This window comes from Erinaceus europaeus, chromosome 14 (assembly GCF_950295315.1).
Source record: "Erinaceus europaeus chromosome 14, mEriEur2.1, whole genome shotgun sequence".
NCBI lineage: Eukaryota > Metazoa > Chordata > Mammalia > Eulipotyphla > Erinaceidae > Erinaceus > Erinaceus europaeus.
The window spans coordinates 74187539-74211972 of NC_080175.1; the positions used below are offsets into that span (position 1 = coordinate 74187539).

General features: G+C 39.2%; 1 protein-coding gene across 2 annotated transcripts in view; it reads left to right on the forward strand.

Moving 5' to 3' along the window:
* The window catches only part of KCNMB2 (potassium calcium-activated channel subfamily M regulatory beta subunit 2), a 283321-nt gene that overhangs the window by 253859 nt on the left and 5028 nt on the right, over positions 1 to 24434 (forward strand). For both annotated transcript variants that reach the window (XM_007518065.2, XM_060171989.1), the window contains exons 3-4: positions 18127 to 18297; positions 22639 to 22834. In XM_007518065.2, the coding sequence (XP_007518127.1) occupies positions 18127 to 18297; positions 22639 to 22834 (367 nt within the window). The remainder of the gene's footprint in view (positions 1 to 18126; positions 18298 to 22638; positions 22835 to 24434) is intronic.

The following is a 24434-nucleotide window of genomic DNA, read 5'->3' on the forward strand; positions in this document are numbered from 1 at the left end:
GTCCCCTTCTCTTCCTTTATTTTATTTGTTTATTTATTTATTTAGTCTCCAGAATTATCACTGGGGCTCAGTGTGTGCTCTACAAATCCACTGGTCCTGTGGCTTTTTTTTTTTTTTTTTTTGGATAGGAAAGAGAGAAATTAAGAGGGGAAGGATTTGAATGTCTTTCCTTTTTTCCTCTTCTCTCTCTGGGTCATGATGGGTTTAGGTTTCTCAGCCCTTTAGTCATCTTGCCCTAACATTCCTCCCCCTCTATGAAAACAGACCAACACTATTTTTGGAGTGCAGAAGGTAGAAAGTCTGGCTTCTTTAAATACTTCTCTGCTGGACATGGGTGTTGGCAGGTGGATCCACACCCCCAGCCTGTCTCTATCTTTCCCTAGTGGGGCAGGGGTCTGGAGAAGTGAGGTTCTGGGACACACTAAGACACTCTTAAATTGCTACATCTTTTTTTTTTTTTAATTTTCAAAGTATGGTTTCAATAATTAGAATATTTTAAATAAAGTTTGACTGTAAATGAATCATTTTCATGAGGTTTATTTATGGGAGGGGACACCAAGATTTATTCTAAGTAGTCTATATGGCTTTGACATACAAATCCAAGACAAATGGTTAAACCTCCAATGAAAACTGTAGACTCTGTCGTTAAGCCAGTATAGAAGTTTGTTGTTTTTGGGTGTTTTTTTAATAATTTTTCCCTTCTATATTGTTGTTGTCATTATTATTGTTGTTGGATAGGACAGAGAGAAATGGAGAGAGGAGAAGACAGAGAAGGGAGAAAGAGAGACCCTGCAGACCTGTTTCACCGCCTATGAAACGACACCCCCTGCAAGTGGGAAGCCCGGGCTTGAACAGAGATCCTTACTGAGGTCCTTGCTCTTCTTCGCGCCATGAGCACTTAATCCGCTGCGCTACCGCCCACCCCTAGTTTGTTGTTTTTCCCTTTATTTGTAGCTCTTCCTCGACCACATTTTCATATCGCCACCTATTTGCCAAATCTTGTAGAATAAGACTCGGGTTTTAAGTAGACTTTGAATGGCATCCATTGCTGTGCATATGATGTTTCCAATGGCAGTAATGAGGGAGCTAACAGCAGTGGTGATGGCTGAAGGTGAGTCTCAATAATTAAGATCTTCAAGTTACTAATTTGAAAATAAAATCACTAGGCTGCATGTCAGGACTACCCGGAGCTCAGGCGCTCACCTTCTAAACTGGGATTTTTCTCATTTTGTAAGCTGGACTCTGGCTGGCTGGCTTCTCCAGCTGTGTTCTCACAGCAATCCCGGAGGCTTGGCAGTCAAAAAGCTTTTGCTCCATTCTGTGTTGTCTTTTCAAAAATCAGAATCAAACTTGGCATGAGGTTGGCTTCACTGGGATTCCTTGATTAACGGAGCATCCGTGCTGAGTAGGTGGATCAGTGCTTGAGTGCAGTATTTACATACATAAATTTATTTAATCCCTGGAACCCCATATGCTGGAATAGTGACCTGATTCTCACACCCTTTCATAAACAACAAATTAAAATCTTTTCAAAAAGAAATTGGGTGCCAGAAAGCAAGCTTACAGTAGCTAAGTGAAAGAAGTCATTCACTGAAAATTATGAAACCAAATACCTTAGGCTCAAAGGGAATACAAAGTCAGTTTTACTTTTTTTTTTTTTATCATTAACTTAAAGCCAGTTTTTTTTTTTTTTCTGGTCATCTGATATATCCAAAAGACTCAATCTACATGCCCAGTAATCAAAAGAAGGGATACTTTTCTTCTCTGAAAAACTTCTGTTAAATAAGTTTACCTTAATACCTAAATCCAGGTGACAAAATAAAACAGTGGCAACAATAAATAATTCAGACATTTTAAAAAAGACAACAGTTACTGGCTAAGGATATAAGTACTGAGTATTTATCAGATATTTCTTTGGAGTTTTGTATTAAATAAGAAACAGGTAAAAAAAAAAAAAGGATATTTATCACTCATACCTGTTATCATGTCTGCTCACTGTTACCCACCAATTTCTGTCCCTATGTTTCCTCATTCCCAGAGGATGGTGTCTATTCCAGGCAAACCCAGATGTGTTCTGGTAAACTTTTCCTGTGGTTTATTGTCCTTATGTAGCTGCTGTAGGGGAGGACAGTTTGCTGGTACCACTAGGGGTCTGCTTCTAAAACCTTTATTCTTTTGTAGTCAGTCTGTTCACTATCCTTAGACATTTGCACTTCCATGAAAACGTTCTCACAATCTCAATTCACACCAAGTCCACTTCCTAAAAACCTTTTGCTACATTTTTTATTGAAATCTTCTGAAACCTATTCATTACTATGTTAAATTTCCATCCTTGTGTCACAAAGTCCTTCTCTGAATGTGTACATTTATTAAGTACTCTTTTAATGTATCTTAATAAAGTAAGATAACCTCTCTAAAGAAGATTTGTATGTACCTCATTAAATGTATTCCTTAGTACTTTTGTTTTTTAATATTAAATTGCATTTTCAGTTTCCACAGGTGTATAAAAAGGCAAATGATACAGAAGCTTTTGTTTCAACTATACTAAATTATCTTATTATTTCCAATAACTAATCTATAGATTCTTTATCTTTCTTTATTATTACACATTAATGAGTAATGAATTTTTGTTTCTTCTCCACTAGTAAGCATATCAAACATTTAATTTCTTACCTGGTTCTACCACCTAAATAAATCATGAAGTAAACAGGGATTACTGAATATCTGTATTCTGCTCACAAAGTAGTTTCTTTAAATATTTCACCATTAAGTATCAACTTTACTGGAGGCATTTTCTCTAAATATTTATCACCTTAGGAAATCTCTTTTTCTGTCTTTGATAAAAATTTTTATCATGGTTGAATGTTTGGTGTTTACTATACTACAGTATAGTAATAACTAACATTATATTCCTTTATTTGTTCAAACTTCATCTTGACGTAGTTTAACTTTTTTGTTACTAGATTTGTTGAGCTAATTGTTTTAAAGTTTTTACATTTATACTTAGGAGTGAATTTAGTCTGCAGTTTTTCTTCTTGTCTTATTGGTTTTGCAATCAGATTTTGCTAACTTCATAGATAGGTTGTGTAGCATTTCTTTTTTCTATACTCTGTAATTATTTCTATAATAAAGGTAAAATTCACCTATAAATCAAGATATGGTATTTATATTATGAGCATATGTTTAACTTATGATTCAATTTTTAATTATTGAGATCTATTTAAGATAGTCTACTTATTTTAATCAGGTCCAAAATTTTACAAATTTATAAAAATTTTCTATATATTTTAGAAATATTTATATTTTTAAATTTTCAAATGTCTTTCTGGAAACTTATTTTGAATACCTTCCATTATGAACTATGCTATATCTGTACTTACGATTTTAATATCTTATACCTAGTCTTTTCCATTTTTCTGATCAACCTTTTGAGAGGTTTATCTGTTTCACTGTTTTTAAAACTTCCCCTTGAATTACTTGATTGCTAAAATAATTTATCTTCAATTTCATTCATTTTTCTCATGTTTATGTCCTTCTTCATGCCTTTCTCAAATACATTAACATTTTAAATTCTATTTATTATTTTTTAGTTAATAGGACAGACAGAAATTGAGAGGAGGAGATAGTTAGAGATAAATAGTCTGGCAGTAGCGCAGCATGCTAAGTGCACGTGGCGCGGCATAAGGATCCGGTTCGAGCCCCGTCTCCCCATCTGTAGAGAAGTCGCTTCACAGGAAGTGAAGCAGGTCTGCAGGTGTCTATCTTTCTCTCCCCCTCTCTGTCTTCCCCTCCTCTCTCCATTTCTCTCTGTCCTATCCAACTACAACGACATCAATAACAACAACAATAATAACTACAACGACAATAAAAAAAAAAACAAGGGCAACAAAAGGGAAAATAAATTAAAAAATATTTTTAAAAAATAATTTAAAAAAACAGAGAGATAAATAACAAAAAATTGCACGAATGATGGTACACATGGAAATCAAATGTAATTTGAGAAAACTCACGGACCACAAAATAAAGCATAATAGAAATGAAGCCAGAGGGGTCGGGTGGTGGTGTACCTGACTGAGCACACATGTTACAATGCACAAGGACCTGAGTTCAAGCCCCCAGACCCACCTACAGGAGGAAAAACTTCAAGAGTGGTGAAGCAGTGTTGTAGGTGTCTTTTTGTCTCTTGCCCTCTCAATTTCTGTCCCTCTCAAATAAGTAAAGATAATGATTTAAAAATTTTTTTTAGGAAATGTGGGCATATTAACCTTTGGGATGCAGCTCTAGCAAAGCAAAGATAGAAGCAATAACCTTACATACTTGTGTTAGATAAGAAGGAACCATGAAAGTGAATGTGCTCAGCATACAACTATAAAATTATTAATATAGGGCAGGTTGGTGTTGCACTTGATTGAGTACACACACTATCATGTGCAAAGATCTGGGTTCAAGCAAGCCCCTAGTCCCTATGTGCAAGGGAGAAGCTTCATGACCAGTGAAGCAGTGCTGCAGGTGTCTCCCTCTCCCTCTCTATGACCCCCCTCTTGATTTTTCTTTGTATCTATCTAACAAATAAATAAAATATTAAAAATAAATCAACAAATATCTTTTATTAAAAAGAAAAACAATACTTCTTTTAAAATGCCTTAGATTCTCAGGGGGAAAAAGGAAAAAAAAAACTAGTATAGCCACAGGCCCTTTGGAGTATAACTAAAATATGCCTACTAGCTATCTACAAAACAGAGACCACCCCCCAACTCTTCATCTGCACTATTCCAGCCTTTAGGTCCATGACTAGTCAACAATTTGTTTGGCTTTGTATGTTAAATCTCTTTTCAGCCACCAGATTCCAGATGCTAGCATGATGCCGACCAGACTTCCCTGGACAGACAACCCAACCAATATGTCCTGGAGCTCTGCTTCCCCAGAGCTCTTCCCCACTATGGAAAGAGAGAGACAGGCTGGGAAATATGGGTCAACCTGTCAACACCCATGTTCATCGGGGAAGCAGTTACAGAAGCCAGACCTTCAACTTTCTGCATCCCACAATGACCTTGGGTCCATACTCCCGGAAGGTTGAAGAATAGGAAAGCTATCAGGGGAGGGCATGGGATACAGAGTTCTGGTGGTGGGAATTGTGTGGAGTTATACCTCTCTTATCCTATGGTTTAGTCAATGTTTCCTTTTCATAAAGAAAAAAATTATTTAAAAATTCCTTAGATTATATTACCCTGACTAATCTAAATAAGCTAGATAGATATTATTTTTTACTTCCTTCTACATTTTTCACACACACACACTTGTTCATCAGATTATATATTCTAATCATTCAGATTAAAAGAATCTATAAGAATGTGAGGTTAAGGCAGGGCAAGGGCTCAGTGGGTAGAGCAGCAGCATGTGTGAGGCCCTGCATTGGATCCCCAGAACCACACAGAAAGCAGCAGAAACAAAACTAATAGACATCCATGATGGCAAAGCAGTGCTTTGTTCCCTATGTCTCTATCTCTATCATTTGCACTCATGTGTTTTTTGTTTGTTTGTTTTTTAAATGAGGCCTGGGAAGTAGCTCAATGCTAAGGAATGTGCATGAGACTATGAAGTTAATCTGTGACGCCACATTTTAAAAAAGTGAAGTTAAGGTATTACTGGGAAGTGGACAGTGGTGCACCCGGTTAAGAGCACACATTACCATGCTCAAGGACCCATGTTTGCGGTGCAGCTGATTGGGCGCACACACTACCATGCGAAAAGACTTGGATTCCAGCCCCTGATCCCTGTCTCCGGGGAGGGGTGGGGGGGTGCTTCACAAACAATGAAAAAATTACTGCAGGTGTCTCGCTGTCTCTCTCTACCTCCCCCTCCTTCGCTCCGTTCTCAATTTCTCTCTGTCCTATAAAATTAAGAAAAACAATGGGGAAAAATGCCCTCCAGGATTCATTATGTAGGCACTGAACTCTGCTTATAACTCTGATAGCAAAGGAAGAAGAAAGAAAGAAAGAAAGAAAGAAAGAAAGAAAGAAAGAAAGAAAGAAAGAAAGAAAGGAAGGAAGAAAGAGAGAAAGTAAGAAAGAAAGAAAGAAAGAAAGAAAGAAAGAAAGAAAGAAAGAAAGAAAGGGAGAGAGAAAGAAAGGGAGAGAGAAAGTAAGAAAGACTGAAGGAGGAAAGGGAAGAGAAGGGAAGGAGATAGAAAGGAAGGGGAGGGGTAGAGGAAGGGGAGAAGATAGAACAGGTGTCATTGGGAAACTCTGCGATCTGATAAGCTAAAAGTAAGACTAAGAAGAAATAATTCCTGCTTTTGTTTCCACAATCTTGTTGTCATTCTTAGTCTCTTAACCATGAAATCAGTATTACAAGATTTCTTGGAAATACTAGTGAGCTGTAAATTGGGGATAACTATGTTTACTTCATGCACAAAAATCCTCACTTTAAGTAAATGGGACTTTCATTTGTTCCAAAATTCAAAAGCACATTTCTTCCAATGACATGTTGGTTTCAAAAGATGGATAATAAAATAACATATATGTATGAACTCAAGGGAAAAACCACAAAATCTGACTCTAATAGAAGATAAAAATATAAATATAAAGAAGTACATCTCAAAATTGAAGAAGGTTTTAATGGAGTGAAGGTAGAACAATGGCTGTTTTGATCAGGGACACCACTGGCTTTCCCACATTTGAGTGCTTCTGGATAGAAACACAAAGCTCTTCACTCATTTCAGCTCCACTGGCACTCAGCACCCCACTGCCCCAGGAGTTCATCCTTCTAGGAGCTAAGAGAAGGGAATTTTTCCTTGAAGTCTGGAAGCTGAAGTTCTTAGCAACCAAAAAAAAAAAAAAATCTTTAAAGTTTTTGTAAAAGAAACAACAAAAATGCTGATGGTAAAAATCCAAACAACACTGACAGAAAGAAATAAGCCAGGCACCTATTCAAGATTCTTTTATTAATTATTCCATTGATCATTTGAGCTAATCTTTTTATGCTGACTCCTTTACACCCTGAGCATATGACAGCCAGTTCTAGTCCATATAAAAAGAACATGTTCGGAAACCTCATGGAAATGTGGATGTGATCTGCCTAACTCTTGAACAGTACTCAGTGGGCGAGAGAGATACATAGAAATATGCATATTCATAATATGCATTTATTTTAATAAATATCTATTATTGGATAGAGACAGAGAGAAATTGAAAAGGAAAGGAAAGAGACACCTATAGCACTGCTTCACCATTCATGAAACTTTCCCCCCTGTAGGTGGGGCTGGGGCTTGGATCTGAACCTTTGTGCACAGTAAGATGCATGGTCAACTGAGTGTGCCATCACTCAGCCCTAATATTCAGTATCTTTATTTTTCATATGTACATTTCTGGTGACTATCTATCTAACAATTGTAGATATGTGTATTGTTTATTTCGAATTTGTATTTTCCCTACTTGTCTTTTCTTTACTCTCTCAGCTCTGTGGGACTTTCAGAATTCTCACAGACCAGTCTTCATGTCTGCACCATGACCTAGTATCCTTAGCTGTCTTTCGCTTTTCTCACTCCTTAGACAATTTCAGTAAAACTTAGTGTTTTATTACTTCTGAACACAAAAGAGGATCAGATTGAAACCTTTGTCTCCTCTGACATTGCCTTTTCTCAATTTCTTTTGCTCTAACACAAGAAACACTGAGTAAGTCTCAATGTCTATCTCTGCCTATAGATAGAAATCTTGGGGCCAGGTGGTGGCACACCTGGTTGAGTGCACACATTACAATGCACAAGGACCTGGGTTCAAACCCCCAGTCCCCACCTGCAGGGGGAAACCTTCATAAGTGGTGAAGCAGGCTGTAGGTATCTCTCTGTCTTTCTCCCTCTCTACTGTTCCTTTTCCTCTCGATATCTGGCTGTCTCTATCCAATAAGTAAATAAAGATAATAAAAAAAAAATTTTTTTAAAGAAATCTTTCTGAATAACCAATCACACTAACTTGAGAAAGTCCCTAAGGTATACATCTAGTCGTGTCATCCTGCCTCCTCTAATTTCAGACGCTATGTAAGACCCTTTCTTTTTAACTCCTAGTGTTACTGCCATCCCCTATCCACCAGATGCTAGAATCCAATCACATTCAGCAGCCCAGTCTTCTTACATGTTGCCTGTACATTCTTCTCTCTCAGGTCTTTGTCCACTAGGGATTCAATACAACCTGTTATAGAACCCTTAACCATCATTGCTGGAGCCACAATATGACCACATTCTAGCAGCAACTTCATAATCACCTTCATGTTTATAATGTACAGCCCTCAGGATGAAAGGTGGTGCATGCAGCTGGCTGAATGCATATGTAATCAAGGACCTGAGTTCAAGCCCCTGGTCCCCATCTGCATGCTGAAGCAGTGCTCTAGGTGTCTATCTTTCTTCCTATCTTCCTCTCTCAGTGTATCTCAGTCTCTATCATAAATAACTAAAATTTTCAATTTAAAATATTAGAACAAAGCACAGTCCAGGTCTATGCAACTCCATCAATCTAGTAAATATCCAGTAGGAGTGCCAGATAAAATGACAGTCATTTTGCCAGAAGCCCATATGCTAAAAAAAACCTACCTGCCAATCAATTATTTTGATGTATTTATCAGATATGTGTACCAAAAATACTACATCATCTTTGTTCTACCCTACATTGTCCTCTGTGTTAGCTTAGTTGTCAGAATGTGCAGTATGCCTATTCTCCAATTCACCCCCAGAAAACGATGCTGCTATTGTTGACGGATACATCTGTCGCAATAATGGAACCAGAGTAGAGTTAAAGCAAATAATTTTGAATGTTCAATTAGACCTTATAAATTACTAAGACAAAAAAGGATAAATAAAACTTCACAGAATCTTCAAAAAGCTTTCAGAAATTCCTGTCCAAAATCAATTATGGTAAGCCTATGAATAACTAAAAGAAACTGTTTTGGCTAATTGAAAAACTTGACAAATCTATCAAAATAAGTGTAACATAACATTTTCTATAAGATTGTTATTGATTTTAAAATGTTAGCAAAACAGCAAATGACTTTTTAAAGTATGTGAAGAAAATAAATTAAAAGAATGTCACAGTTTTGTCATACCTATTAAAAATATATATCCACATATTGTCAAGAAAGATATTAATATATTCATAAGAGTATTCACCCCCCACACACTTTTCTGAGAGCCTGCTGGTGACCTTCCCTGACCTGCACCACCAAGTGAATGAATACAGGCAAGTAAAAAGGACCTTTCCTTGAGGTCATAGTCTTTTTATTTTTATTTTTTAACTATTTTATTAATGATCTAACAGTGATTTACAAGATTATAAGATAACAGGGGTATAATTCCTTAGTTCCCACCACCAAAGTTCCATGTCCATCCCTTCTCCATTGGAAGCTTTTCTCTTCTTTATCACTGGGAGTATGAACCAAAATTCTTTTTGGGGTGCAGAAGGTGGAAGGTCTGGCTTCTTCATTGCTTCTCTGCTGGACATAGACATTGGCAGGTCAATCCATACCCCAAGCCTGTTTCTGTCTTTCCCTAGTAAGGTGGAGCTCTGGAGAGGAAAGACTTCAGGACACATTGGTAAGGCTGCCTGCCCAGGGAAGTCAGGATGGCATCATGGTAGCATTTCGGGTTGCATTGTGGGGGAGAGAGAAGAGATCAGGAATTTGTGGCGGTTCGGGAATGCAAATCTTTACTCATGCGGACGCCCCAGAGTTGGGTGAGAGTGGGCACAGTGGTTTACGCCACATGGAACTAGCAAACTGGCTGCCTCCCTCTATGCCCAACAGCCCCTCTCCAGGTCTGGTTGCAGAAGAGAGAAGAGCAAAGAGAGTCAAAGTGGAAATACAAGCGGCTTTTATGGAAGGATTCCGGAAGTGGCAAGTAGGGAAGGGATTGGCTAGAAAAGGGGGTGGAGAAAACAAGGCACTCTGGGAAGGTAGAACGCTTCTGTAGCATGGTTGCTAGGATTTTAGCTTGTGAGGGAATAGGCGATACCCTGAGGGAGTAATATGGTGGCAGAGGAGTCACTTTAAAACAAGGCAGAAGACTGATATGTAAATAATAATACTCACATGGAAATATGGTGGTTTGTGGGTCCTGCCTAACTCAATGACATCTAAACATTATCCCAACAGTAGCATCTGCAACTTGATGACTGAAAGGTGCTAAGATATAAAGCAGGACAGATTGTTTAATAAACAGGAACCCAAAGGTAAGAATAGAGCAGATGAAATTAGGGGTCTTCATGTGGAAAGAAGCTAGGAAGTCTCCTTTAGGTATGTTCCAAGGAGCCCATGACTTTAGTAATATTTATACACCTTTCCCATATTTGGGAGCTACTCTCTTCCCGGATCCAGCTTTCTGGTCCTTTTTCCAGCCATGACATCATCTCCTCAGACAATAACTTGGATCCACCTGCATATCAGATGTCAGGCTCTGGAAAAAGAAGAAGAAGAAGAAGAAGAAGGAGGAGGAGGAGGAGGAGAGGAGGAAGAAGAAGAGAAAAAGAAGAAGAAGGAAGAAAAAGAGGAAGAGGAAGAAGAGAGAAGAGAGAAGAGGGAGAGGGAGAAGGAGAAAAAGAAGAAGAAGAAGAAAAAAAAAAACTAGTCGTGGGCTTTTTGGAATATAACTAAAATAGGACTACAAAATGGAGGAAATCCCCCCCCCCCAACTCTTGAACTATTCCAGCTTTTAGGTTCACGATTAGTTAACAATTTGTTTGGCTCTATATATTAACTCTTTTTTCAGCCAGCAGGTTCCAGATGCTACCATGATGCCAACTGGACTTCCCTAGGCAGACAACCCCACCAATGTGTCCTGGAGCCCCGCTTCTCCAGAACCCCACCCCACTAGGGAAAGAGAGAGACAGGCTGGGAGTATGGATCAACCTGTCAACGCCCATGTTCAGCGGGGAAGCAATTACAGAAGCCAGACCTTCCACCTTCTGCATCCCACAATGACCCTGGGTCCATACTCCCAGAGGGATAAAGAATAGGAAAGCTATAAGGGGAGGGGATGGGATATGGAGTTCTGGTGGTGGGAATTATGTGGAATTATTCCCTCTCATCCTATGTTTTTTGTCAGTGTTTCCTTTTTATAAATAAAAATTAAGTTTTTTTTGCCTGAGCCTGATACAGTCATGTTAACTAAAAATATATTTATAAAGGGACTAAGCCTCTCTAGAATACTTAGCTTTTGAAAAACCACACATCTTAAAATACTGCTAAAAATGAATATATTTAAAAGAAACATGTATTTTTAAAATAGTCTTAAGAGAAAGATATGTTCACAATCATTTACTATACTTCAAATAATGCTCTTTAAAATAAGGCTTTGTTAAACTAGTAAATGTGATAAAGCAGACAAATTATTCATGTGGCAAAGTGATTCTCCAGGTGCATTAGCCATCCAGGAACTGAACCTTTAGCAAACTGGCTCCCAACAGAGCTTCTTTTGTTCTCTCTCATCTCTCTAATCACTTTCAAGGCATTGTGATGATTCCTATCTCACTCTATTCCCTCAGGATAACTCATCTTTTTCACTTTGTATATTCAGCACTTACTGTAGCATATTTCATATTCTAAAAACTTTAAAATGCTCACAGACGAATAAACAAATTGATAAGTGACATTTAGCTTGTCTTAACTGGCTTAACTGGAATACTCCTTTCCCCTAGAGGTTAAGTACTTAGGGAGCCTGAATTTAAATGAATGAAGATCAAAGAGAAAAATCTTTCCGGCACATTTTATTCTTTCTGTCAGGGGTGCAGAACCTTTGTTCAGCCAAGGGCTATTTGGTTATTTTTTAACATAATTCCTAGGCCATATAAATGTATCAACTTAAAAATTGGCACGAAGGTGGTGCATCTGGTAAAACATAAATACTACCATGTACAAGGACCCAGATTCAAGACCCCAGTCCCCAACTGCATGGCAGGGTGGGGGTGAGGGAGATTCAGCCATGGAGTTATCATGCCTCCACCAAACCCCAGCTATAATCCTGGTGAAAAATAAATAAATAAATAAATCCCATAATATTCTCATTTCTTAGCTAGTATGCTAATTTACCAGGTATGCAAACCAGGCTCTAGCCCATCCCCCCCCCACACACACACACAGCTTTGATGAAAGCATAAATATTGCGTTCTGTTTGTCTCTCTCAGCCTCCCTATTAGTATCTAAAAATATAAAAAATAGTTGCCACATAATGTTACTATGTTCTGGTTGCTTTACCAAGACCAAACCAATTGATTTTGCAGGCTGTAACAGGCCTCGTCTGGTTTTTGTTTGTTTGTTTGTTTTTACAAATCTATTATTTTATTTTTCAGTGGATCTAAATCCTTGATGGGTACAGCACCACACGGCTTCTGTGCTCACTGGCATTAGCAGGAAGCTTTCTGCACAACTTCGCCTGAACCATCCCACTTTTTCTCACACATTCTTTTCTGTCAACCTCCCCTACTTCCAACCTGGTTACAGTCCTCACCCTTTTCCACTGCTGTAATAACAATATCCTTTTTTGTCTGATTTAAATCTTTTTCTCTTTCTAGTATTATTTCCACATTGTAGCCAGAGAGATCATTCTGAAACTCAATTCTGATCATGTGACTCTGACAGTTTTTTTTTTTAAGTACAGGTTAAAGACTAGAGCGATTTACCAAACTCTCCATGACTTGTTATCTTTCCAAACTCACCTGCTCTATTTTTCCTGTCCAGTTCTCATCTTGATTATTTAACAATATATATGCTCAACGTTTCTGATAACCAACATGCAATTGTGAATTTCTAACCTTTTGTGTGATTTCTTCTGTCAGAAATACTTTCAGAAGGGAGCTGGGCTGTGGCACACCAGGTTAAGCACACATAGTACAAAGCACAAGGACCCAAACAAAGATCCCAGTTTGAGCCCTAGCTCCCCACAGGCAGGAGGTCATTTCACAAGCAAGTGGAGCAGATCTGCAGTTGTCTTTTTGTATCTCTCCCTCTCTATCTACCTCTCCCTCCCCTCACAATTTCTATCATATCCAATAAAATGAAAAAAATAATAAAGAAAGGTTGCCAGGAGCAGTGGATTTATAGTGCCAGTACCGAGCTCCAATGATAACCCTGGAGGCAAAAAAAAAAAAAAAATCTCCAGTTCCTTGTTGGAACTGGTTAATTCAAAGTCAGCTGCGAATATTCTGTTTAAGGCATTTCTCCTCCAGAAAGGCTTCGCTAACCTCAAGCTTCCTCTTGGTCTTGCTCTCCAAGGCTAGAGAAATTAGCATTTTTCTATACTCTGTGGAAAGTCCCAGCATTAAATTTATTCTCCTGTGTTGACTTTTCCCCCACTGGACAAGTGATCATATCCTCAGTAATTAAAACAAACAGAATTCAAACAAGTTGTGAACTCAAACTGAATTTTGTGGGGCTGGGTGGTGGTGGACCTGTTTGAACACATATGTTACAATGTACAAGGGCCTGGGTTGAGCCTCCCCAGTCCCCACCTACAGGGGGGAAAGGAAAAGCTTTACAAGTGGTGAAGCAGTGCTGCATGTGTCTCTCTTTTTCTCTCCCTCTCTATCTCCCCCTTCCCTCTAGATTTCTGGCTGTTTCTATCCAATAAGTAAATAAAGATAATAAATAAATACAAAACTTTGTTCTTTCAAATCATTCATTCCTTCTTTAACATGTTCATTAATTCTATAACCACTTATTGGTAAAGTTCATGAGTGAGTCCCACTCAGCAATTTTCATTTACTAAACAATGTCCTGTTTTCCCAGACATCTTTGGCTGGTGCAGAAACTAATTACCTCCACCCTTCTCTATATATTCCAGGGCATATGAAGAACATTTCTTAACCATGCCACACAAAGATATTTGTTTTAAATTTACCAGTTTGAATCAGTTTTATATGGTTTTTGTTCTGTTGATATTAACTAACTGATTATAACACATTTCATTTCTGGCTCTTGACTGACATAAGCAATTATGGTATGACAGTCTGATATTCTGGAACTGTGAAACTACTTCATGCTCCTTGCTGGTTTCCATCTGCAGGCAATGCAAATATCAGTGGCAGCCTTCAGAATTAAACACATTTCCGTAAATCCTAATAGCTAAGTAGCATCCCTCATTATTTTCTAGCAGGTCTTTGAAGCTGCTCAGGCTCAGCCTGTTGTTTATCACTTCAGAAGGCTTCCTGCCCACTGGCTTGTGCTAATGGGCACTGGCTTCTTCTTTGTTTTGTTTTGTTTTCATAAGGGGTCAAGTTGAAAGAACTTCCATAGGACTCAATATTTTCCCAAGAAAATCTCAGAAAAGAATGGGAAGACATAGAGGGGAGGTGGTGTGTAGGCAAAGGAATCAAAAGCAGGACAGACCAGGTAGTCCTGGGCACAAGTTTGGAAACCCAGGAAGAAAGAAAGATTTGGGATGTCTGGGCTTCTGGCAGTGAGAATAATGAGTGGTCAACAGTGAATGAGAGTGGGAGTACTCCAAGAAGAACAAGACCATGAAAAGACAAGGAAGACAGCATTGTTGAAGAAATCTCTTGATTCCAAATTTCCTGATATTTGTTGTTAGAAATTCTATTGATTTCACCTACATCTCTGTGTTTACAAAAAGAAAAAAATCTGCTTAATTGTTATCAGGTGCATTCCTTTGTCTGAAAATACCACAAAGCCTGTCCTTCAGACTTCAGGCATTCCTTTAACACAACTCCCTCCTGCCTTAAGGCAAAGGTATGGAGAGTGTTAAAAGTTAACAGCCAGGAGACCTAGAGTTAATGCAAATATGCATTTATCTGTAACTCTGATATTTGGTGCCTTCTCTGAAGGGTTTTGGGGTTGTACATATGTTTACATAAAAACATCATTGATCTTCCTAGTTCCTTTTGATGTGATGCATAATTTTACCAACAAATACTTTGAGGGAGTTCTGATCAGAGTTGCACACCTGACACTCTCCCATCTCAGGATATCTGGGTGTGTTCCTCCAGATCTCTTCAGATCAACTATGTGGTGACTGAAGTTATTTCCTCTCAATCCTGAAAAATGTCAGATCTCAGGATCCTGGCATCTGACTAAAGTTCTCTACCTATGTATTAGCCATAGACTAAAACAATGGGGGAGGACAAACAAAAGATGAACAATAGAAAAAAAAAAAAACCCATGGTGTTAGTTCAAGCCCCAGTCCCCACCTGCAGGGGAAAAGCTTCAGGAGTGGTGAAGCAGTACTGCAGTTATCTCTCATTCTCTTTCCCTCTCTCTACCCTCGCTCTGTATTTCTGTCTCTATCAGAAACATCACTGGTAATGATGGACTCATTGTATACGCACCAAGCCCCAGCAATAACATTGGTGGCAATAAAGGAGGTCATTTATGCAATTCTTACTCTTTCCTCAAGATGTAAGTGCATGAAAGTAGGAGAATCATAGCTAAGAAGAAGCCTTACTTCCTTGTCTTTTAAAGAAATATTTCATTTTTTTTTTTTTTTATTGGATAGAGACAAAGAGAAATCAAGAGGGAAGGGGGAGATAGACAGGAAGACAAAAAGACAACTACAGCACTACTTGACCACTCATGAAGTTTTCCCCCAGCAGGTGGGAATCAGGGGCTTGAACCCAGGTTCTTGTACATGGTAACATGTGAGCTTAACCAGGCACACCACTGCCTGGACCAGTATTTTATTTACTTTTATTTAATCAGAGCAATGCATAGTTCTGTCTTACGGAGGTAAGGGGGCCTGATGCTGCTATTTCAGAGGCATGCAAGTCATTTGCATAATCATTATGCTATCTCCCCGTAACCATCTGCTATATGGCTAACATGCAGGTAGAGAACCTAACTAAATGCATTTTTCATAATCTCTAGATCTATGAGATAATAGCTAAATCTTTTTAAAAATATTTTTATTTGTTATTAATAGTTTGTTACAAGATTGTAAGATTACAATATATCATTCCACACTACATCCAAATTTGATAGTTAATTCTTTTTTATTTTTTTATTGATTTAATAATGATCAACAATACCCCGAAGGATAAGAGGAATACAATTCCACACAATTCCCACCACCAGAGTTCCATATCCCTACCCCTCCATTGGAAGCTTTCCTATTCTTTATCCCTCTTGGAGCATGGACCTAGGATCATTAGGTGGTATAGAAGGTGAAAGGTCTGGCTTCTATAATTGCATGGTTGTTGGCAGGTAGATCCATACTCCCAGCCTGTTTTTATCTCTCCCTAGCGGGGCAGGGCTCTGGGGAGGTGGGGTTCCAGGATACATTGGTGAGGTCGTCTGACCAGGGAAGTCAGGTTGGCGCCGTGGCAGCATCTGCAACATCATGGCTGAAAAAACATTAAGATATAAAGCAGAACAAATTGTTTAATAATCATGAACCTAAAGGTAAGAATATAGCAGATGAGATTTGGGGTCTCCATTTTGGAAAAAGCTAAGCAGTCTATTGTAGGTATAATCCAATGGGGCCCATGACTTTACCAGTTTTGCCTGAGTCAGACAGCTAACATGCAGGTGGGCTAAAGATATTGTCTGGGAAGATGGTGTCAGAGTTGGGAATAGGATTAGAAAACTGGTGGGAGTTGTGACAAAGGAGTACCGGAAGCCTTTCTTACTGGGCAGACCTTGTGTTATTTTCAGACAAAGGAATGTATCTGATAACACTCAGGCAGACTTCTGTAAACATGGAGGTGTAGGTAAAATCAATAGAATTTCTAACAACAAATATCAGGAAGTGGGGTTAGGAAGTCCTAAGTGGTCAGAAACTCCCAGAATCACACACACCCCTAATCCAAAACTCCCTTCTGGAAATAGAAACAAACAAATATAAATTGTGCTTGGCTGTCTGACTTCCTAGAATTCCCCAGCATCCCTTTTTTTTTTTAATTTCTTTATTGGGGAATTAATGTTTTACATTCAACAGTAAATACAATAGTTTGTACATGCATAACATTTCTAAATTTTCCATATTACAAAACAACCCCCTACCCAGCATCCCTTTTCTCCCCACAGGTCTCTGAGTTTCCAATACTCTCCTGATGCCTCATGTCTTTAATGTTTGCCCCTCCACATCTGGCTTCCAATCCAGTCTTCCATTCTCTGGCTTCATATACTATTCATTTCTCTGACATTCTAACCTTTAGAAACTCTTTGGAAAATACAGCAATTTGGAGATATTCTGATTTTCATGTCATGGAATTATAACTGCCTACTGCAGTATTCAATAGGAACATCTGTTGAATGCTTACCTCATGTTAGTCATTCTCCAGAATAATTTACATATTTCATTTCACTTACTCAAGCACAGTTAAATATAATTTATATTCTATAGGAAACTAGAAATTAAGAGAGTTCAGGGTCTGGCATCGACCATACATCTGGGTAGCAGGGATTCAGGAGACAGTTTTACTCCTATCACATGATGCTTTTTCTTGCCTTATGCTGATGTTCTAAAAGAAAGAACAAAAAATGCTAATAAAACTATCTAAGATGATGAAGTCTGATCTTGATTTGATTGGCATTTTTCTACACTCATTCAAGGAAAATTAAAAAAAGAGACCACATTGCTTATAAATTTTAAACAAACAGAGCCTAAAGAAGTTTTAACCTTGAGAAAGATGTTACTGAATTAATTCCAGTCTGTTACTAATGAGAAGTAGATATTAAGTTGGTATACTGTTGATTTCTGTTGCCATTTATTTGAGTTTATGCTCTATCGATTTCTCAGAGGCACAGATTATAAATTATGATCATTTGGGGGGGGGGAAGGTAAATAGAAAGAGCAATAAACCCAAAGCATTATTTTAAGGACTGAGTGGATTGTTTTCTTTCTTTTAAATTTAGAGAGGAGGAAATATTTATATTGGGGACCAAGTGAAGATGGGGGCATTTGACACACACACACACGTGTGTGTGTGTGTGTGTGTGTGTGTACATGTGCATGTATGTGTATATGTGTAGGATATGGTCAAATGCAGAAACCCATTTGCTCTCAGGCAGGCAGGTTTGGAAGACTTCTCTAGTCCTCTCTGCCTTACCAAGGCCTGGGCAGAAATAGATCCACTTTCTGGGGGCATGCTGGTTAATTGTGAACTTCATGTAAGACTATATTATTTTCAACCTCAGAAATATTTACCAAAAAATCAGGGACCATGACCTCCTGGACAAAAGGAAAACTGTCACAGCACTGAAAGCTGGAGAGGACCGTGCCATCCTCCTGGGCCTGGCTATGATGGTGTGCTCCATCATGATGTACTTCCTGCTGGGAATCACACTCCTGCGCTCCTACATGCAAAGGTAATGCACTGAATGGCTGCATGCTGCCATTTTAACTCCTATTTCTTCCTCCTGTCTCATAACTTATCAACCCTGGGGTCTTCTTTATCTTACCTCCTAGTAACTTTGAGTTGTGCTTGACACATAATATTTTTCAATCATCTTGCCTAATAATAAAGGTATGAAATCCTCTGTATAGTCCAGAAGATAGCTCATGAGTCATCATGCATGAGGCCATGGGTTGATCCTTGGCACCATGTGGAAGGACCTTGGACAGCACCAAGGAAAAACTCTATGGATGGTGGAGCAGTGCTTTGGTGCATCTCTCTCTCTCTAAGGATAGAAAACAAAAATAATCATATCTGGGAAGTCAATCAACAGCATTATACATGTGGGAGACTGCTGGTTCATTCCAGCTACCACAGGAAAGAAAAGAAAAGAAAAGAAAAGAAAAGAAAAGAAAAGAAAAGAAAAGAGAAGGACAACTAATGGTAGGGGAGAGAACATAATGGTAATACTAAGAGACTTTCATATATGAGGTTCCAAAGTCCCAGGTCCTCTACATCACCATAAGCCAGAGCTGAACCATATTCTGGTAAAGTAGAAAATAATAAATAAAATTCAAAAGCCCCTAAATCTAAGCTGCCAGTCTGTACCAGGGACTTTCTATACATTACCCTTTCAGCTCTCACTTATCTCAACTTAAGTGTGAATATATTCCTTATAGAATTGGTCACACTGAAGCTCAAAATAGATTTAAGCTCAAGATAGAGAAGGTCAGGCATCTCTAACAGATGGCAACTCTAAGATTTAAATGCATCTCCCACTGAATCCAGACTCCCTGTTCATGCCTCTCATACCTCTTTGTCCACTCTCCACTCTCATTCCCTTGCCATCCTACCCACTTCTCCGTCAGCCCAGAAGTCAGTGGTTCCTAAGTAGGTTTAAAAAAAAAACCAAAAAACATTGCTCTCAAGTCTGAGAAACACAGCTTTAACTCAACATATTAGGAAATAACAGATTTTGAGCCATTTCCACTTTGATATCTGCCTGACGTTGAGCAGTGGGTAAGCAGACAGGGTTAAAAACAGAGATACCAAGTGTGTCCTCACCAGAGTAAGACATAGGGTAGGTCCCCATAGCATCTCGAGCCCTCACTGTTACCCATTCTATGTTCTGGACACTCAGAACATAGAAGAGTCCAAAATTGCCACTATGAACAGGGAAAGTTAGTTCAGATCAGTTACAAAGCCCTTTCACATGAATGGTTGAGGTTTCGATCCAAAAGAGAATCAAATCAGCTTATGACATTCATTGCTCCACCTAAATTAATACTTTCATTTCAGAGGCAAGTGCTTGCTGAAATAGTGTAATTTGCTAAAATTAAGGCATCATCTTCCCCACTTGTAGCTGCTCTGCTCAGTTTCTCTGTAGCCTTCAGCTGCTCCTTGTCAATGAAAGTGCTGATGTCCAAGTATGCAGTGACCCCAAAACCCATTTCAGATCCTGACATCTGTTTAGAACCACCAAAGACTTTTTTGCTCCTGGTACAAGCAAAATAGACCATCTTTACCCCAGAAAAAGATACAACTTGCCACACCCAAGGGGATCAGAATTAAATTGACCATGAAAAAGGGTGTCAACTCATGTACTGAAAAAAGGAAAGGGGATTAATCTGCAAAGGAGCCAGACTGTTTTCTTCTGATCACAATGGAAATAAGCTTATACTCAGAAGCAAAGCATTGGTTGCTGGTGTTTTGCTTCCTAATCACACGTTACCCTGGGTCATAAAAATCATTGTTATTTATTTATTTATTCACTTATTTTACATAACCTATGAGCCTCACCTAAGCCTGGATTCTAGTAGGACAGTTAGTCACTACTGGCATCCGGCTCAAGCCCGGTCTACATTTTTTCAATTACTGTTTCCTGAGTGTGTGTGTGTGTGTGTGTGTGTGTGTTTCCAAGAGATCTCAGGGCATTAATCAGCACAGAAGAGCATTTGCATAAAAGAACATTCTTTCTTTGCTTTTTGAGGTTGTACTTTCATTAGGTCCTGTCAAAAAGAACTCTGGCTGGTCACATTCAGTCTTCCCAAAGCATATTTACAAAAGTTACCAGTACTGGGGGCTAGGCAGTGGCACATCCAGTTAAGCTCACATATCACCATGCCCAAGGACCCGGGTTTGAGTCCCCGCTCCCCACGTGTAGGGGGAAGCTTCACAAGTGGTGAAACAGGTCTACAGGTGTCTATCTTACCCTTCCACCCGCTCCATCTCCCCTCCTTTTTCAATTTCTCTCTGTTCTGGCAATGTTCTGGCCTATGAATGGGGAAAGTCTTGGTAAAAATAGAAAGGTTAAAAAATATAAAAAAGGAGAAGAAAAAAATACACAGGGAGCAATGGATTCCTAGTCACAGCAATAACTCCGGTAAATTAAAAAAAAAAAAAGTTACCTTCTTTACCTCAGAGGTATTATATGACTTATCCTAGATCACAGGGCTCAACAATAAGAGATCTAGGTTTTGATAAAAAAGAGAGAGCGATCTAGGCTTTGAATCTAACAAGTCTGATGTCTCTGATTTCAACTACTAGGTTCAAATTCTTGTGTGCCTAAAAGTATGGAGTTATTGTTCCATGGGTGTCCAAGTCAAGAATAAATAAAATTATCATGTGGGAATATTTGGGGCTGGGTGGGAACTCACCACAGAGATAACATATTGTCAAGCATGAGGACCTGGGTTCAAGCCCCCAACCCTACCTGAAGGGGGGGGAACTTCACAAGTAGGTGACCCATGCTACAGGTACGTTTCTCTCTGTTCTCTCATTCTCTCTCTCTCTCTCACTGTCTATTAAAAAAGACTAAAAGAGAGAGAGAGGGAGGGAGAGAGAGAAAGCAATGGCTACTGGGGACAGTAGAATTGTGTAGACACCAAGCCCCAGTGATAACACTGGTGGGGATAAATATATATCACTGTGGACTTTCTTGATTTAATTATGCCACTGCCTACTCTCTGTGTACTTCAAGTACTTTCATGCCTTGGCATGAAAAGCAAATTCAGACTCAAAGAGGAACCATGCCATGACCTTGGCTTTCAAAACTATTTAACAGCGCCCCCTTGAGATTGTTTTCTTGCAGTGACACTGTGTTGCACTGAGCTTAGATTTCAGGTGTGTACATGGTGCTCTGAAAATGCACAGGTGGACTCAGCCTGGGTCTTCAAGAAACACAGGTGGGGATGTGATCATTTACGATCCATGTGTCCTTAGTTATGACTTGATTTCTCAGACTCTCACTTCATTCATGTTTAAAATGAATGAATACTCAGCTTATAGAGTTGCAGGGAAGACAAAAGAAAATAGTGTAAGTGAAATACCAATAAGGTAAAAGAGATTCAACAAGGAACTGCCCCTGCACCGAGATAGAATGAAGTTACCTCTTTGTTCCCTCTTAGAAGAATGGCCTTAGAGAAAATTATCACTCCCTTTCCATCTGTCAGGTGGGTGTTTAACCCCTTCTCCCTTACACTTTCCCTGCCTACAAACTGGGAAAACACTGGATAGGGGAGCAGTGGTCATGGCAGGAAGCTGCTGATAGCATAGAAATACAGGGTGAGTGCTGGCAAAATAGCTCACTTGGATAGTGTGCTTGCTTTGCCATGTGCATGATTCAGGTTCTAGCTCAAACCCCACTGCACTGAAGCATGCTTCTGTGTTCTGATTCCTTCTTCTCTTCCTCTCTCTTTCTCTCTCTTTCTCTCTCTCCCTCTCTCTCTCTCTCTTCCTTTCTCCCATTTCTGTCTCTGTCTTAATAAAAAAAAAATGCAGGTGAGTTGAATGTAGGCTGTGACATACCAAAAAATGCTCTCCACTCATCAGTGACTTTGGCAAAGAAAGAAATATCGAGTAAAGCATTGGAGAATATATATATTGTTCATTTTATTTTTTAATTAATTAATTAATTAGATAGAGAGAGGAGGGGAGGAGAGTGAAAGAGAATGCAGCATTGAAACTTTCTTCAGTGTATTGGGATTTGGGTTCAAACCTGGGTCACTTACAAGGCAAAGCAGCGAGTGCCCTTTCCAAGTGAGCTATTTTGTCAGCCCAAACATGGCAAAACACTATGGAATATTACACTATATCCAGTGGGTGTTGTTTAAAAACATTCTTAGCTGCCAGGCAAACTGTGTCTTTATATTGTACTTCGCTTAAAGCTTCCCTTTTCAAAGACATAAACTAACAAATAGATTATATCACAGGTTTTTTTTTTTAAAGCACTCTTCTGGGTAGAATGCTAACAGATAGTCCATTCTGGTGTCTGAGTGCCAGCATTCAACCTTTGTTGACTGTTCTTTCTCTGTAGTGTGTGGACAGAGGAATCTCAGTGCACCTTGCTGAATGTGTCCATCACAGAAACGTTTAACTGCTCCTTCAGCTGCGGGCCGGACTGCTGGAAACTCTCTCAGTACCCCTGCCTCCAGGTCTATGTCAACCTGACCTCCTCTGGTGAAAAGTTCCTCCTCTACCACACAGAAGAGACAATGAAACTCAATCAGAAGGTAGGAGCTCTGCCCATGCACAGAAACTCCCGGTCCCCCCACTAGAGTTCCCACAGTCAGCTACTGCCTCTCTCAAGTCCCCCTGTGCCAGCAGCCTTTCAAAGGAAAAGGGCTGCTCAGAAGCAGACCCTGTGGGGTCAGGTGGTGGCACACCAGACTGAACACACATGTTACCATGAGCAAGAACCCGGTTCAAGCCCCCAGTCCCCACAGGCAGAGGAGGGAGGGAAGCTACATGAGCAATGAAACAATACTGCAGGTGTCTCTTTATCTCTCTCCCTCTCTACATCCCTCTCCCCCCTCAACTTCTCTCTGCCTCTACCCAAAATAAATAAATATTTTTAAAAAAGAAGCAGACTCTACTTTATCCACCCACAGGACTGACTCACTATTGACTCTTGGTTAGGAAACATTTGCTTCTATGAATGCTGTAGGCTACGCCCCTATTCTGTGGTCATGCGTTTTAGCCTTTCACTCCATCTAGAAGGATAGAGTCATGCCCTTACTGATACACATGTGAACTGAATCTTTCAAGCCAATATACAGTGTGTCGTAAAACATAACCAAGAATCATGGGGTAAAACTGCTTTGCTTGGGCTGGCGAGATAGCGTAGTGTTTATGCAAAAAGACTTTCATGCCTGAAGCACTGAGGTCCAAGATACAATCTCCAGTACCATTGTAAAGCAGAGCTGGGCAGAGCTTTGGTAAATAAACATTTTTAAAATAATAATAATTAATTAATTAACACAAAGTTTAAAAAACTATTTTGCTTTTCTACAGGCAATCAATGATACCTAGTGGAGTGGTCTTAGAGATGTAATTTAATATTTCTTTAAAATGATTGCAATCTTGTCACTGTCTCTGTGAGAACTAGAATAGAGTTGGTAGTTGCTGAGCAGAGCTTGGTACACAAGAACACTTCAGCTTGGTCTGTCAAAATAGCTCTCTCATGGGTTGTCATGTGCACAGCCCAGGTCCAAACCCAGCTTCCTTCACATTAAAAGAAGCTTTGGTACTATTCTCTCCCTCTCCAACTCTATTTTTTTTAAGACACTTTAATATATGATCTCAGTGGGTATGCCTGTGTGTCTCTCTTCATATGCAGAGGCTCAATGTTCCCTCAATAATACATTTAAATCCACAGAGTGGGCACTCAACTCATATTAAAGTTGTACCTAAAATTTGCATTTTAAAAGATCTAGGATACCCAATAGTCTCAGGAGAAACACCTGGCTATTACCAATTTTAAGACAAAATAATTAGAGTTTGGATTTATGGATTTACAATAGCAAATTAGATGGCCAGAGTACTCTAGCCTGAGGCCTCTCTCCTATTGGACAATGAACCCTTAGTACCAGGATTCAACCTCCAGAAACCTGGTCACTTTTTTTTTTTTTTTTGCCTCCAAGGTTATTACTGGGGCTCTGTGCCTGCACTATGAATCCACTGCTCCTGGTGGCCATCTTTTTTTTTCCATTGTTGTTCTTGTTGGATATGACAGAGAAAAATTGAGAGGAGGGGAAGACAGAGGGGGAGAGAAAGATAGACACCTGCAGACCTGCTTCACCATTTGCGAAGCGACCCCCCTCCCCTGCTGGT